Raw genomic sequence first — 16,574 nt, 5'->3', positions numbered from 1 at the left:
CGTATCCGGTTTGTGACTTAGAGTCATCCAGATCTGTGTCGAAGCTAGCATCGACGTAACCCTTTACGACGAGCTCTTCGTCACCTCCATAGACGAGAAACATGTCCTTTGTCCTTTTCAGGTACTTCAGGATATTCTTGACCGCTGTCCAGTGTTCCTTGCCGGGATTACTTTGGTACCTTCCTACCAAACTTACGGCAAGGTTTACATCAGGTCTGGTACACAGCATGGCATACATAATAGATCCTATGGCTGAGGCATAGGGGATGACACTCATCTCTTCTTTATCTTCTGCCGTGGTCGGGCATTGAGCCGAGCTCAATCTCACACCTTGCAATACAGGCAAGAACCCTTTCTTGGACTGATCCATATTGAACTTCTTCAATATCTTATCAAGGTATGTGCTTTGTGAAAGACCTATGAGGCGTCTCGATCTATCCCTATAGATCTTGATGCCTAATATGTAAGCAGCTTCTCCAAGGTCCTTCATTGAAAAACACTTATTCAAGTAGGCCTTAATGCTGTCCAAAAGTTCTATATCATTTCCCATCAAAAGTATGTCATCTACATATAATATGAGAAATGCTACAGAGCTCCCACTCACTTTCTTGTAAACGCAGGCTTCTCCATAAGTCTGCATAAACCCAAACGCTTTGATCATCTCATCAAAGCGAATGTTCCAACTCCGAGATGCTTGCACCAGCCCATAAATGGATCGCTGGAGCTTGCACACCTTGTTAGCATTCTTAGGATCGACAAAACCTTCCGGCTGCATCATATACAGTTCTTCCTTAAGATGTCCGTTAAGGAATGCCGTTTTGACGTCCATCTGCCATATCTCATAATCATAGTATGCGGCAATTGCTAACATGATTCGGACGGACTTCAGCTTTGCTACGGGAGAGAATGTCTCATCGTAGTCAACCCCTTGAACTTGTCGATAACCCTTAGCGACAAGTCGAGCTTTATAGATGGTAACATTACCATCCGCGTCCGTCTTCTTCTTAAAGATCCATTTGTTTTCTATCGCTCGCCGATCATCGGGCAAGTCTGTCAAAGTCCATACTTCGTTTTCATACATGGATCCTATCTCGGATTGCATGGCTTCAAGCCATTTGTTGGAATCTGGGCCCGCCATCGCTTCTTCATAGTTCGAAGGTTCACCGTTGTCTAACAACATGATTTCCAGGACAGGGTTGCCATACCACTCTGGTGTGGAACGTGTCCTTGTGGACCTACGAAGTTCAGTAGCAACTTGATCCGAAGTACCTTGATCATCATCATTAATTTCCTCTCCAGTCGGTGTAGGCACCACAGGAACATTTTCCTGAGCTGCACTACTTTCCGGTTCAAGAGGTAGTACTTCATCGAGTTCTACTTTCCTCCCACTTACTCCTTTCGAGAGAAACTCTTTTTCCAGAAAGGATCCGTTCTTGGCAACAAAGATCTTGCCTTCGGATCTAAGGTAGAAGGTATACCCAATGGTTTCCTTAGGGTATCCTATGAAGACGCATTTTTCCGACTTGGGTTCGAGCTTTTCAGGTTGAAGTTTCTTGACATAAGCATCGCATCCCCAAACTTTTAGAAACGACAGCTTAGGTTTCTTCCCAAACCATAATTCATACGGTGTCGTCTCAACGGATTTAGACGGAGCCCTATTTAAAGTGAATGTAGCTGTCTCTAGAGCGTATCCCCAAAATGATAGCGGTAAATCGGTAAGAGACATCATAGATCGCACCATATCCAATAGAGTGCGATTACGATGTTCGGACACACCGTTACGCTGAGGTGTTCCAGGCGGCGTGAGTTGTGAAACGATTCCACATTTCCTTAAGTGCGTACCAAATTCGTGACTTAAATATTCTCCTCCACGATCTGATCGTAAGAACTTTATCTTTCGGTCACGTTGATTCTCTACCTCATTCTGAAATTCCTTGAACTTTTCAAAGGTCTCAGACTTGTGTTTCATCAAGTAGACATACCCATATCTACTCAAGTCATCAGTGAGAGTGAGAACATAACGATATCCTCCGCGAGCCTCAACGCTCATTGGACCGCACACATCGGTATGTATGATTTCCAATAAGTTGGTTGCTCGCTCCATTGTTCCGGAGAACGGAGTCTTGGTCATTTTGCCCATGAGGCATGGTTCGCATGTGTCAAATGATTCATAATCGAGAGACTCTAAAAGTCCATCAGCATGGAGCTTCTTCATGCGCTTGACACCAATGTGACCAAGGCGGCAGTGCCACAAGTATGTGGGACTATCGTTATCAACTTTACATCTTTTGGTATTCACACTATGAATATGTGTAACATTACGTTCGAGATTCATTAAGAATAAACCATTGACCATCGGGGCATGACCATAAAACATATCTCTCATATAAATAGAACAACCATTATTCTCGGATTTAAATGAGTAGCCATCTCGTATTAAACGAGATCCAGATACAATGTTCATGCTCAAACTTGGCACTAAATAACAATTATTGAGGTTTAAAACTAATCCCGTAGGTAAATGCAGAGGTAGCGTGCCGACGGCGATCACATCGACCTTGGAACCATTCCCGACGCGCATCGTCACCTCGTCCTTCGCCAGTCTCCGCTTATTCCGCAGCTCCTGCTTTGAGTTACAAATATGAGCAACGGCACCGGTATCAAATACCCAGGAGCTACTACGAGCACTGGTAAGGTACACATCAATTACATGTATATCACATATACCTTTAGTGTTGCCGGCCTTCTTGTCCGCTAAGTATTTGGGGCAGTTCCGCTTCCAGTGACCCTTCCCTTTGCAATAAAAGCACTCAGTTTCAGGCTTGGGTCCATTCTTTGACTTCTTCCCGGCAACTGGCTTACCGGGCGCGGCAACATCCTTGCCGTCCTTCTTGAAGTTCTTCTTACCCTTGCCTTTCTTGAACTTGGTGGTTTTATTGACCATCAACACTTGATGTTCCTTTCTGATTTCTACCTCTGCTGACTTCAGCATTGAAAATACTTCAGGAATAGTTTTCACCATCCCCTGCATATTGTAGTTCATCACAAAGCTCTTGTAGCTCGGTGGGAGCGACTGAAGGATTCTATCAATGACCGCCTCGTCCGGGAGGTTAATGTCCAGCTGGGACAGGCGGTTGTGCAACCCAGACATTTTGAGTATGTGCTCACTGACAGAACTATTTTCCTCCATCTTACAACTATAGAACTTGTCGGAGACTTCATATCTCTCGACCCGGGCGTGAGCTTGGAAAACCATTTTCAGCTCCTCGAACATCTCATATGCTCCGTGTTGCTCAAAACGCTTTTGGAGCCCCGGTTCTAAGCTGTAAAGCATGCCGCACTGAACGAGGGAGTAATCATCAGCACGTGTCTGCCCAATGTTCAAATTGTCTTGCAGTGCTGGGAGAGCAGGTGGGTCACCTAGCGGTGCTTCTAGGACATATGCTTTCTTGGCAGCTATGAGGATGATCCTCAGGTTCCGGACCCAGTCCGTATAGTTGCTGCCATCATCTTTCAGCTTGGTTTTCTCTAGGAACGCGTTGAAGTTCATGTTGACATGAGCGTTGGCCATTTGATCTACAAGACATTTTTTTGCAAAGATTTTAGACTAAGTTCATGATAATTAAGTTCATCTAATCAAATTATTCAATGAACTCCCACTCAGATTAGACATCCCTCTAGTCATCTAAGTGTTACATGATCCGAGTCGACTAGGCCGTGTCCGATCATCACGTGAGACGGACTAGTCATCATCGGTGAACATCTCCATGTTGATCGTATCTTTCATACGACTCATGTTCGACCTTTCGGTCTCTTGTGTTCCGAGGCCATGTCTGTACATGCTAGGCTCGTCAAGTTAACCTAAGTGTTTTGCATGTGTAAATCTGTCTTACACCCGTTGTATGTGAACGTTAGAATCTATCACACCCGATCATCACGTGGTGCTTCGAAACAACGAACTGTCGCAACGGCGCACAGTTAGGGGGAACACTTTCTTGAAATTATTATGAGGGATCATCTTATTTACTACCGTCGTTCTAAGTAAACAAGATGCAAAAACATGATAAACATCACATGCAATCAAATAGTAGTGACATGATATGGCCAATATCATATAGCTCCTTTGATCTCCATCTTCGGGGCTCCATGATCATCTTCGTCACCGGCATGACACCATGATCTCCATCATCATGATCTCCATCATCGTGTCTCCATGAAGTTGCTCGCCAACTATTACTTCTACTACTATAGCTAACGGTTTAGCAATAAAGTAAAGTAATTACATGGCGTTAAATCATTGACACGCAGGTCATACAATAATTAAGACAACTCCTATGGCTCCTGCCGGTTGTCATACTCATCGACATGCAAGTCGTGATTCCTATTACAAGAACATGATCTCATACATCACAATATATCATTCATCATTCATCACAACTTTTGGCCATATCACATCACAAAGCAATTGCTGCAAAAACAAGTTAGACGTCCTCTAATTGTTGTTGCATCTTTTACGTGGCTGCAATAGGGTTCTAGCAAGAACGTTTTCTTACCTACGAAAAAGCCACAACGTGATTTGTCAACTTCTATTTACCCTTCATAAGGACCCTTTTCATCGAATCCGCTCCAACTAAAGTGGGAGAGACAGACACCCGCTAGCCACCTTATGCAACTAGTGCATGTCAGTCGGTGGAACCTGTCTCACGTAAGCGTACGTGTAAGGTCGGTCCGGGCCGCTTCATCCCACAATACCGCTGAAGCAAAATAAGACTAGTAGTGGCAAGAAAGTTGACAACATCTACGCCCACAACAGATTTGTGTTCTACTCGTGCAAAGAGAACTACGCATAGACCTAGCTCATGATGCCACTGTTGGGGAACGTTGCATAAAATAAAAAATTTCCTACGTTCACCAAGATCAATCTATGAGTTCATCTAGCAACGAGAGAGGGGAGTGCATCTACATACCCTTGTAGATCGCGAGCGGAAGCGTTCAAGAGAACGAGGTTGAGGGAGTCGTACTCGTCGTGATCCAAATCACCAGAAGATCCTAGCGCCGAACGGACGGCACCTCCGCATTAAACACACGTACGATCAGCGTGATGTCTCCTCCTTCTTGATCCAGCAAGGGGGAAGGAGAGGTTGATGAAGATCCAGCAGCACGACGGCGTGGTGGTGGATGCAGCAGGGATCCCGGCAGGGCTTCGCCAAGCGTCTGCGGAAGGGAGAGGTGTAGCAAGGGGGAAGGGAGGCGCCAAGTGCAAGGGTGCGGCTGCCCTCCCTCCCCCCTCTTTATATAGGGACCCCAGGGGGGCGCTGGCCCTAGGAGATCCCATCTCCAAGGGGGGCGGCAGCCAAGGGGGGTGGCTTGCCCCCAAGGCAAGTGGAGGCGCCTCCCCCCACCCTAGGGTTTCCAACCCTAGGCGCAGGGGGGGGCCAAGGGGGGCACACCAGCCCACAAGGGGCTGGTTCCCCTCCCCACTTCAGCCCACGGGGCCCTCCGGGATAGGTGGCCCCACCCGGTGGACCCCCGGGACCCTTCCGGTGGTCCCGGTACAATACCGGTGACCCCCGAAACTTTCCCGATGGCCGAAACTCGACTTCCCATATATAATTCTTTACCTCCGGACCATTCCGGAACTCCTCGTGACGTCCGGGATCTCATCCGGGACTCCGAACAACTTTCGGTTTGCTGCATACTAATATCTCTACAACCCTAGCGTCACCGAACCTTAAGTGTGTAGACCCTACGGGTTCGGGAGACACGTAGACATGACCGAGACGGCTCTCCGGTCAATAACCAACAGCGGGATCTGGATACCCATGTTGGCTCCCACATGCTCCTCGATGATCTCATCGGATGAACCACGATGTCGAGGATTCAAGCAACCCCGTATACAATTCCCTTTGTCAATCGGTATGTTACTTGCCCGAGATTCGATCGTCGGTATCCCAATACCTCGTTCAATCTCGTTACCGGCAAGTCACTTTACTCGTACCGTAATGCATGATCCCGTGACCAGACACTTGGTCACTTTGAGCTCATTATGATGATGCATTACCGAGTGGGCCCAGAGATACCTCTCCGTCATACGGAGTGACAAATCCCAGTCTCGATCCGTGTCAACCCAACAGACACTTTCGGAGATACCCGTAGTATACCTTTATAGTCACCCAGTTACGTTGTGACGTTTGGTACACCCAAAGCACTCCTACGGTATCCGGGAGTTACACGATCTCATGGTCTAAGGAAAAGATACTTGACATTGGAAAAGCTCTAGCAAACGAACTACACGATCTTGTGCTATGCTTAGGATTGGGTCTTGTCCATCACATCATTCTCCTAATGATGTGATCTCGTTATCAATGACATCCAATGTCCATAGTCAGGAAACCACGACTATCTGTTGATTAACGAGCTAGTCAACTAGAGGCTCACTAGGGACATGTTGTGGTCTATGTATTCACACATGTATTACGATTTCCGGATAATACAATTATAGCATGAATAAAAGACAATTATCATGAACAAGGAAATATAATAATAATCCTTTTATTATTGCCTCTAGGGCATATTTCCAACAAATACCTCAATTTAATTGAAATATCTCGCTTTAAACAAAGGGCAGAGGAGTGTTAAAATATCGCTCATCAGCTAGCTCCACCCTTTGTCATCCTATGCACATAATATATGTTCATCTTCTGATCAAATATCGCTCCCTCTACCAATACATCAAACAAATAAGTATTAACTTATAGGTCTCAATTATGACATAGCTCACAAGAACTAACAAAAAATTGTGTAGGTCGATAGTAGTCCTCATAGTTGTTTCTAGTAGGCATATAATTCTTAGAAAATTTCAAAAAATAACACATTCAAGGATTAAAATAACCGCCATGGAGTGGGGGTGTTGAATAAGCATCCACCGGTTTTTTTATTATTTTCTTTACAATTTAGACTTTGCGCAAAATTTCTCCTAAATACAACTAGGTAACCACAACATATATGATGGTAGTTAAGTTAAACAACAAGTTAATACGCAACTGAAAGAGCTCGGAAATGAATGAAATAACTAAGGCACACACACGAAGATGTATATGATGTTCACTTCCTTTGAAGGAAGCTAGTCACTATTGAAGATGTGTGGGCAACACCAGGTATGCCCAACACCACAAAGTCTCACATTCTTCCTCACTCTCACACCAAGTAAGAGCTCAATCACCATTGGGCGACTGGATCCTCGCCGGCAACTCCTACCGCTTAGGTGTCTCCAACCTATAAGAGTAATAAGAACAAAAGAAAAGGCTGGAACTTCCTCAAATCATGAAACCAATTAGTTCATGGTCGCTAGCATATGCCTTACCACATGTTTCTCATTGTCGCTAGCATGACGTGTCTAGTTTTTCTAGCTATATTTACTATAGATTTTTATCATATAAGCATGCCTTGGCTATTTGTGTCTTGCATTACATCGCCAAACATATTGGAAATCCAGAGTGGATGATACGTCTCAAATGTATATATAATTTTTGTTGTTTTTTTTGCGCCAATTTATATGTTTTTTCTTAACTAACATATTAACTCAATGTCTAGTGCCAGTTGCCGTTTTCTGTTGTTTTTGGATTCTCGGGAAACCAATTTTATGGAGCTCCAAAAATCCCGAAATATCACGACTTCTCTTTCTTTTGCATTGGGAAGCTTCCAGGAGTCGCCAACCTAGGCCAGGGCCCATGGAGACGCATGGTGAGGCCATGTGGGCTCCCTGGTGCTCCATTACACCGCCTCTCGACGCCTATATTTATCCCTCGCCCTGAAAACCCTAATAATACATCAGAGTTCTTCTACTTCCGCCGTCGCACATCGTTGTTCCACAATGGTCCAATCTGAAGGCCTTTCCCGGTACTCTGTCAAAGAGAAAAATCATCATGGTGGCCATCTCCATCAACTTGAAGGACACCTAATTCTACCGGTTCGACGCCTGTGTCCCCTCCTCCTTCGGTGCCCCCCTCTTCCATCGCCTCTGCCACCCTCCTCCTGTTCCAGCGCCGCCTCCTTCTCCCTGCTTCGCCTCATCCAGAGAGTTCGGAGATAGGTCGGCTACAACGCGAGCAGCGTGACGTGCCTCGAGGGCGTGCATCTCCACCTGGATCTCCGCCCGACGCTTCGGGGTCAACATTTTGTAGTAGGTGACCTTGGTGAGGACCATGGCGGCAGGCGGACGACGAGGTCAAAGTGGGCTGGTGTGTGCACGATGTCGCGATAGCAGCTCGGAGGTGAGAGAGGGGGAGAAAATGGGGCGGCTAGGGTTTACCCTCGTCGTCCAGTTTAAATAGCCAGGTTTTGTCCCTCGAGCGACGCTGAAACAGAGACATGAATGTAGACTGGTGAGCTCCAGTGGAACGATGGTTTCCTTGCGAGTCTCGCCCGCCAGTCCGACGTGACAGACGCGTCCGGGCATGTCTGCGCCACCTCATATCCGCCACACATATGAGGTGTGTTTGAGGGATGTCTTTTTTTCCGACATCAATTGAGGGGTGCCAGTTAGCTAGCGAACCATTCTGAATGGGTATAAAGGAGCCAGTTGGGGGGTAATATGATTCGGCAGTGACAGAGCTGTCCATCCGGAGCTTATAGGTGTTTGAGTGGTCCGGCTACATAGGCTTGACGTGCCTAGAGCCGTAGACGCACAAGAGCTCTGGCTCGAAGCAGCCCGGTCCCGTTAGACTAAACCCAAATCCGACCCCGACCGACGACGCGAGTCAAAGAGCAGCAGCGACCGCGCCCATCACCACCACCACCCGCCTGACGGAGCCCTTCCCTCCCATCGGCGGCGGAGATGGTGGGGTGGCTCAAGGCGCTGGTGTACGGCGCAGGGGGCATGGCGGTGGTGGGCCTGGCGGCGCTGGTGGCGCTGCAGGAGCGCCTCGTCTACGTGCCCGTGCTCCCTGGCCTCCCGCGCGCTTACCCCATCAAGCCCTCGCGCCTCCGCCTCATCTACGAGGACGTCTGGCTCCGCGCCGCCGACGGCGTGCGCCTCCACTCCTGGTTCCTCCGCCACTCTCCCACCTGCCGAGGCAAGTACCAACCAGTCACCGATCCTCCCCAACCTCTCCCGGTTTGTTTGTTGGTTCCTCCCCCCCTTGTCCAATGATTCGATCGGTATCAGGAACTGTTCGGGTTATTGGAGCGTAAGGCGGTGGATCTCTTCGAGTCTGTACTGGAGGGATTGGCTTTGACCCAAATTGCGTGGTTAGATAGTGGCGTCGCTTCATCTCTTAGCTCCCTTGATCGGGACATGGGTCCGTGGATCTGGGTAGGGTTTACGGCGTTCACTTAAGAAATGCCCGATGTTTATGATTTTTGCTGCTAATATAATAGGATTTGAACTTTACTGCCGCTGCCTGCGTGGATATGTCATATGTTCTTAATTGATCTATAGGGTTCCTTGGTTTTATTACACAGTTCTCTGTAGTTCTGTGTGTCGATTCAGGATTGATTGGCCAATCTCACAATGAGTTTCAATTGGAATTGGTTTATCAAGTTCCAGCTTCATTGTGATTTTCTAGTCGGTACTCGCTGGTGTATGTGGTGCTTAGTATAGTATTTCTCTGATGTGCTATTTATGTTCAATAGACCGTACAGATGTCATGACCGTTAAACACACGGTAGGGTTAGATTCCACAAATTTTGTTTTCATACTTTTATTGTGACGTATTGCTTTCTTTGTCTCTATGCGGTTATATATTTGCATCGCATCACTATGTTTCATGGTTGTTGATTTGGTTTTCTACTGTATATCTCTATGGGTTAGTTTTAAAAGTTGTGCAAGTTTAGAAAGTATACCCAATAAGCTTTCTGACCATATATAAAGGCATGCATGATTACAAAGTTCACGTGAACCATGATTTGGTTCGAAGCAGGAAGAGATGGGAAATATTTGCGGTGATCTGTGGACGAGAAATATGCAATTGCCACGTGTACATTCAAAATACTTCGGCATGTCAACACATTTGTCTCTTCCCTTGAAAAGCGGCTCACGCTGCATTGAACCTACTTCCTTCTAATCACCTTTGCTTTTCACTCATTGGCCCCAGATGTGTAACTGGACCAGCTGGGCAACTATCTGCAAAATTAGAATTTGTATGCATGCGTTAGTTCCTCTAGCTAGTTGTATCTACTACTCTAGCTGATCTTGTCTATGCATCAAATGAGATACACTTCTTCTTGTCTATATCTCGTTGGCCACATCATTTGCTGGTGTTTTTATTAATTTTAGGTTAGGAAGAAAAGTTACAGTCTTGATATTGTTCTATAACTAGGTGTTTGTGATGCTTGATGTTGATAATTATATGAGCACAAAAGAGTTTCAAGAGAGCATTTCACAAAACAAAAAAAGTCATGCTCAGAGCTTCAGTCCTCTCGCATTTCCTACATCACTGATAGCATGAAATTTTTATAGCATATGCATGCTTAGGAACTAGTGTGCTCAATCTTCAGTTTGTTCTCAACTTCACATTTGTTTTGTTCCCACATTGTTGTCTGTTTCATAGTGTTTTCCTGATGCAGGTCCGACCATTCTGTTCTTTCAGGAAAATGCCGGCAGTATCCTGAATTTCTTTTTATGGACATGAGAACTAATAAAATAGTACTCCCTCCGTCCGAAAATACTTGCCGGAGAAATGGATGTATCTAGATGTATTCTAGTTCTAGATACATCCATTTTTATCCATTTCCCCGACAAGTATTTTCTAGACGGAGGGAGTATCTCATTGATGACAAATTGTGTTGAAGCTATACTCTGTTAAAATCCTTCACTCGTTATAGATATTGCACATCGTTTGGAATGCGTTCGACTAATGATGCAGCGGCTACAGTGCAATGTGTTTATGCTTTCTTATAGAGGGTATGGTTCTCCACAGTATAAACCAGTTATACTATCTTTGTTTCATTCTTCTTTCTTGAAGCTCTCAGTATCATATGTGATTCAAATGTCTTCACTTTCTTTCATTTATTAGTGAACCTGAACTTTGATCATGTTTGTAGGTATGGTGAGAGCGAGGGTTATCCTTCTCAGAGTGGCATCACAAAAGATGCACAGGTTTGTTGTTTCCTGCATTTTGGTTTTGTTCTCACTTTTGTGGTTCTGTTTACTCTTCTTACAGTTCTCTCTTTTGATAGGCCGCACTTGATCATCTAGTTCAGAGGAAGGACATTGACACATCCAGGATAGTTATCTTTGGGAGATCTTTAGGAGGTGCTGTTGGAGCAGTTCTTGCAAAAAACAATCCTGACAAGGTACTCATTGTAAACTGATTTGTCTATGCATATTGCTGTAGAGAAGTGAGAATAGGTTCATTTGATCTCTCTGCTGTTGGATTTGTGATGGCAGTATCCTCCACTGCACTTCTATTTTCGAACAAATTTCATTGGATCAACATTCAAAACATGCATACAAGGTTTTTGAGTCGCCTAGCCAAGTCAAGTTGCCATGCCTCCGACTAGTGGCTCGCTGCGATTAGTCTGCGACTCGTCGTGATTAATCGCCCCAAGTCGCCCCAGGTGTTAAGAGGAGGAGGAGGAGGAGGAGGAGGAGGAGGAGGAGGAGGAGGGGGAAGAGGTGCTGTTGCAGGCGGAGGAGGGGGAACGCAGCTGCTTGGAGGATACTTCAGCTCGGAGAAGGCAGCAGCAGCTCGTAGGAGCAATGGAGGCGGCGATTCTGATGTGGGATGGGAGCACGCGTCTTGCTCCTCCTCTGTTTCGTGCTAGAGAGCTGGCCCAATAGGCCCATTATGTAACCCTAGCTTCCAAATAAAATCCAAACCGTCCATATGCTCTAATCTGGACCGTGCATCTGCTCTCCCATGTGCCTTTCTCCTTTGTCTCTTCCGTGCTTCTCGTACAGGCGGCGCACTCCCAGCTTCGTCTCCTCCTCCCCCGCCTCGAACTCTGGCCTCCTCACCTTCCCAGTCTTCCCTCCCTTGGCCTTGCTGAAGCAAGCCGCCCTGCTTTGAGGTCCTAGTCGCCCGACTAGTCGTCGACTAATCGTCGACTAGCCTACCAGCCGCGCGACTCGCTCCTCAAGCCAAGTCGCCTGCGCAAGCCAACCTCGCTCCAACGACTCGGCGATTAGTCGGCGATTAGTCGGCGACTCAAAAACCTTGCATGCATATGTTCATAAATTAGACTTAGATTTTCATGTAGTTATGATGTAGATTACCTTCTGTTACAAGATTATTCTGCTATGGATCTTGCCAGAAGATTGTGAAGAATGTTAAGACTGTCACAATATGCTGAAAATCAAGTGATGACACATGATCATGACCATTGTTGATAGCAGATAGGTGGTTACAGTCTTGATATATGCTGAAAATCAAACGATGTTAGTATGTTGTAAGGCAGCATATAGGAGAGAAGTTTTTACTTGAAAAGAAAGAAAAAAACAGACCCAGATCTTTCTGTCCCCTTCCATCTAGATTGGCCAGAACTCAATAACTTAAATACCGCAAACCAGCTTCCAGACCTTGTTCACCCATTAAAGGAAATTACGTCCAGCCAACACTTTACTTTAGTGATCAACATAGGACACCTTCATAAAGCAGGCTCTTAGATTTTACGGTTGTGAACTCAGTCATGTGGTTAGGGCAACATTATTTAGGTCATATTTTGGTAAGCTAATAACATCTATAGAAGTGTGCTAAGCTTTGGCCTTTGCAATTCATAATGATCTTGCTAGATGTTGTTCTATGTTGCAGGTGTCTGCTCTAATATTGGAAAATACTTTTACATCTATATTGGATATGGCTGGTATCATGCTGCCCTTCTTAAGATGGTTCATAGGCGGTAGTTCTGCCAAAGGCCCAAAACTTCTTAACTGCGTTGTTCGCTCTCCATGGAGTACACTTGATGTTGTTGCAGAGGTGAGTTTTGGAGGTTGGTTTAAATCAACATTTTATACGGTGTTGTTTTCATGCTTGGTTACAACTTCCGTATTCTTATTTTTAATCTTTGGGGAGAAAATATAGTGTTGATCTGTTTTTGATTCATACAGTTTGTTTTTACTCCTTTGGACTTTGTATTCAAAGATTACACCAAAATGAAACCTATATTATTGTTAAGCTGTAAGATTTCAAATCTGTATTTATGCTATTCTGCTGTTCTCAGATCTTTATTTTAGTCCGCCCCATCTTCAGAAATAATCATAATCTGTTAAGCCGTAAGGTTTCAAATCTATTTATGCCATTCTGCAGTTCTCAGATCTTTATTTTAGCCCCATGGTTTGTGTTATCCGTTGCCTGAGTTTTGGCATGTCATTGCAGGTCAAACAACCCATTCTCTTCCTTTCTGGATTGCAAGATGAACTGGTTCCCCCGTCACACATGAGGATGCTGTATGACAAAGCTGTTGAACATAACAGGAATTGTAGGTTTGTTGATTTTCCCAGTGGTATGCATATGGATACCTGGATTTCTGGAGGGGACCGCTACTGGAGGACAATCGAATTGTTTCTGGACCAATATACCCCAGAAGTACAGAGTTCTGATGCCAGCTGCACAAGTGAAATTGCTGATGATGGTAATTACTAATTAGTATTTACCAATTCATTATAACATTTTCCTGCGAATATTGTTCTATCATGTTTTTTCTTGTACGTGTAGGGATACATTATGTTGTCATATTTGTGTATTTAACTACATAGTGTAGTTTTACTAATGTTAATGGCAATACTGAATAGTGAATACAACCATTTGTATCTTCAATTTTGGAACCTGGTTCATGATGTTGACTACAAATGTGCGATTTATGTTAGCTTGCCTCTGATAAATTGAATCTCTTTCTAGATAAAGCTGCATAATAATTGGAACATCTAGAGCAGCCTGCTGTTTTCCACCAGTTTTTCTGATGTTGATGCAATTCCGGTCTTTTGATGGATTGAAGATCATTTCAAACAATTAATTCAGGTGGTTCTGCCCCATTCCACCTGAAGAAGCCAAAGCTGTGAATATATTTTGAGGTTGTTTTCCATCCTGTGATGCTGCTGTATTTGTGTATGGAATGACACATATTTCTGAGCCTGGCTCGGCCTTCAACTTGGCTTCATTCAAGTATTTGCAATTTATTGGAACTAGTACCGAATGTTAGAAAATCTGGCCTTGGTGTATGACGGTTCAGTATATGGTAATCTTGTTGGCTCAACCATTTGGTTTTGTTATTATGACTGTTGCTACCAATATGGTTTCTTGTTTTTTGCGCCTGCTGTGCAAAAACCTGCAGTTTTCCTTAGAAGATGTGCATTGTGCAAGGCAATATCTTTGTTTCTGAAGCTTCCACCCAGGGCTTCTTTGGTTTAAAGATTATTGAATGAAAATTTCGGAGGATTGCAGTCCTTCAAGAATATTTCCTATATTGCTTGCAGTGCCATGACAGTACAAAATCAAGGTTCAGCAAATATTTCCTATATTGCTTGCAGTGCCATGACAATACAAAACCGAAGTTTAGCATAGCAAAATATGCAAGTACACAACAAATGCAACAACGCAATAATATCAGAAAACGCCCTAATAAACCATACTTTCCAAAGTTGTCAAGCAAAGGGGTGGGGTGGCTTGCCTTGCTCAAAGTAACAGTCGAAGTATTCTATTCTGGATCGATCTTCAAAACCTAGAATAGTTCCTTGAAATAATTATGAAGCATACACAAGTAATCACATAAAGCATATATGTCTACCTACCCTATCTAGGCAGATCACAAAAATGTGAACAAAATACTACTGGACAGAGGACTTCAAATGAGAAACATTGAAGAATAAACTCATTTAGACTTAAAATGAGTGTGATATCACTGACTAAAGTTTGGCCAACACATATGAATTTCTTTGAAATAGGAAAACACAAAAGGCGTCCACCTCAAAGGCGTATTTGTAGAATATGCCTCTGCGTGCCGGTTCACACGAGCCACCGTTTGAAACAACGATCATTGATGGGACAGTGGCGGAGCTAGCATCATATTGGACCCAGGGCTAAGCTTGTTTGAGAGGTGCACTCTAACAATTGTATGTTCTTTGTAGGAAGGAATTGCAAAAACTATTTGTTATTAGGCGTAGGGCTATAGCCCCAACTATCCTAAGCCTGTCTCCGCCACTCGATGGATGGGCCCGTGTGTGTGTCCTCGCTAGAGAGTGGTGTGGTGGAGCTCACCAGCGAGGGGCATCAGCGGCGGAAATGGACCATGCACGAGGATGGAGTGCTCGATGTTGAGTCAAACATTGTGCGGAACACACCGGATGGGTGCTTGGCGGTGATGGTATCATTGTATCTGACGGCGGCAATGAGGGGAAGTGGGATGGTTCGCTCGCTCCACTCCTGCAATCATCATGAAAGCTTTGCACATGAGCTTGAGCGAGTCAAGGGGAGCTCAGGGGTATGATGGATCGACGGGGTTGCGGCGAACAATGGCGGAGCTCCTGGCCAGAACTGAGGAAGGAGACCCTCACCGGCCCTTTCTCTGGTTGCATAGTTTGATCGAGTGGTGAAGGCTACTGACGACAAATGGGTGAGGGAATGACTTATATACATGTGCGACGATGTCGAGCTTGGGTGCCGCCACAGGGTGTCGTGCATGCGGTGTGGGGTTCGCCCGGGCTGGCCAGCTGGATATGAGCGACGCTGACTCAGGTGGAGACAGAGGAGTGTGCAGGCGCACAGAGGGCTCGGGGGGAAATGTGACCTCCCACACTTATTTTTCTGTATAAAAAAGTGACGAAAAAAAGAAAAAGGACCAAACTTGTTCTCCCATCAACCGTGGCCCTCGTCCCTCACCACCGTCATAAACTTTTCGTTAGCCCCGCGCCTTGTTCCTCTCAAGCATGGCCGTCTTTTTTTAGAACAGCATAGCCGTCTTAGAAATCGAACCGGCCTCGGTCCAATGTCAGAAACCACACCCTTAAATACCGAGCTTTGCTAGACACACGGACGGAGTTTTACGGGCTTTCACGGATTGCCAGGCATGGCATCATTTAATTGAGATTAAAGGAAGGAAGGGCCCCACCCTCCCTGAAAATCAGGGGGCGGAGAAGTTAATTAGCACTAAGGCCTCTGTAAAAGCCCGTTGTTTGCCCGTGAGTGTAGGATTATTGTTAAATACCCCCTCTCTCGCAGCCGAAGTGTTGCCGAATCGCAAGACACCACCGGCTAGACACGACAACGACAGCATAGACACGGCCCCGCTTTCTTCTCCCCCAAGCCGCAACCCCGGTTCGAACCACGCATGGAGATCTCATAGGTATGTGGCGGAGGAGGATTCTTGGTAGTTTCCTAATGCAACTCGTGGTAGTTCAACTTCTCTCTCGATATGTCGTGGGTCGCGACCTGCCGACTGGCCTTCTGAGTCAGATTGTTGATCGTCCGGCGCCCAAGTAATCAGTCTCTGATGCTGTCTAATCACGGAGTCAGCGCGCAACATTGTAAGCTCATTACCAACTTCCCCTGCTTGTTATCGCACCCGACAGGAAAAGAGGCATGCTACCTGTTCCTTATTGATGTAGGGTGGAACCCTAGGGGCCGATCTTTCTCAATTTG

At 45.4% G+C, this 16,574-nt stretch overlaps 1 protein-coding gene across 2 annotated transcripts; it reads left to right on the top strand.

The window, feature by feature from the left end:
• The first annotated feature begins 8,744 nt into the window (after positions 1-8,744).
• LOC123044246 (alpha/beta hydrolase domain-containing protein WAV2) lies at positions 8,745-14,212 on the top strand. 2 transcript variants are annotated; one of them, XM_044466937.1, is made up of 8 exons: positions 8,745-9,074; positions 10,567-10,602; positions 10,825-10,903; positions 11,044-11,098; positions 11,179-11,295; positions 12,753-12,917; positions 13,317-13,572; positions 13,845-14,212. In XM_044466937.1, the coding sequence occupies exons 1-8, from the start codon at positions 8,837-8,839 to the stop codon at positions 13,850-13,852; spliced, it is 954 nt and encodes a 317-aa protein (XP_044322872.1). In that variant the 5' UTR covers positions 8,745-8,836; the 3' UTR covers positions 13,853-14,212. The 2 variants fall into 2 exon arrangements, with proteins under 2 accessions (XP_044322872.1, XP_044322871.1); XM_044466936.1 differs by having other exon boundaries at positions 8,753-9,074; positions 13,839-14,212.
• Positions 14,213-16,574: the final 2,362 nt, after the last annotated feature.

This window comes from Triticum aestivum, chromosome 2B (genome assembly GCF_018294505.1).
Source record: "Triticum aestivum cultivar Chinese Spring chromosome 2B, IWGSC CS RefSeq v2.1, whole genome shotgun sequence".
NCBI classification, from domain to species: domain Eukaryota; kingdom Viridiplantae; phylum Streptophyta; class Magnoliopsida; order Poales; family Poaceae; genus Triticum; species Triticum aestivum.
The sequence above is the reverse complement of the archived record's forward strand: the minus strand, read 5'-3'. Positions and strand labels throughout refer to the sequence as shown.

What these genes read in the sequence shown, in the direction of transcription:
- LOC123044246 (XM_044466936.1), top strand. Translation starts at nt 8,837, where the DNA reads ATGGTGGGGTGGCTCAAGGCGCTGGTGTACGGCGCAGGGGGCATGGCG. An exon ending in CCACTCTCCCACCTGCCGAG is followed by an intron (nt 9,075 to 10,566) that starts GCAAGTACCAAC and finishes TTCCTGATGCAG; the next exon opens with GTCCGACCATTCTGTTCTTT. An exon ending in CAAAAAACAATCCTGACAAG is followed by an intron (nt 11,296 to 12,752) that starts GTACTCATTGTA and finishes TCTATGTTGCAG; the next exon opens with GTGTCTGCTCTAATATTGGA.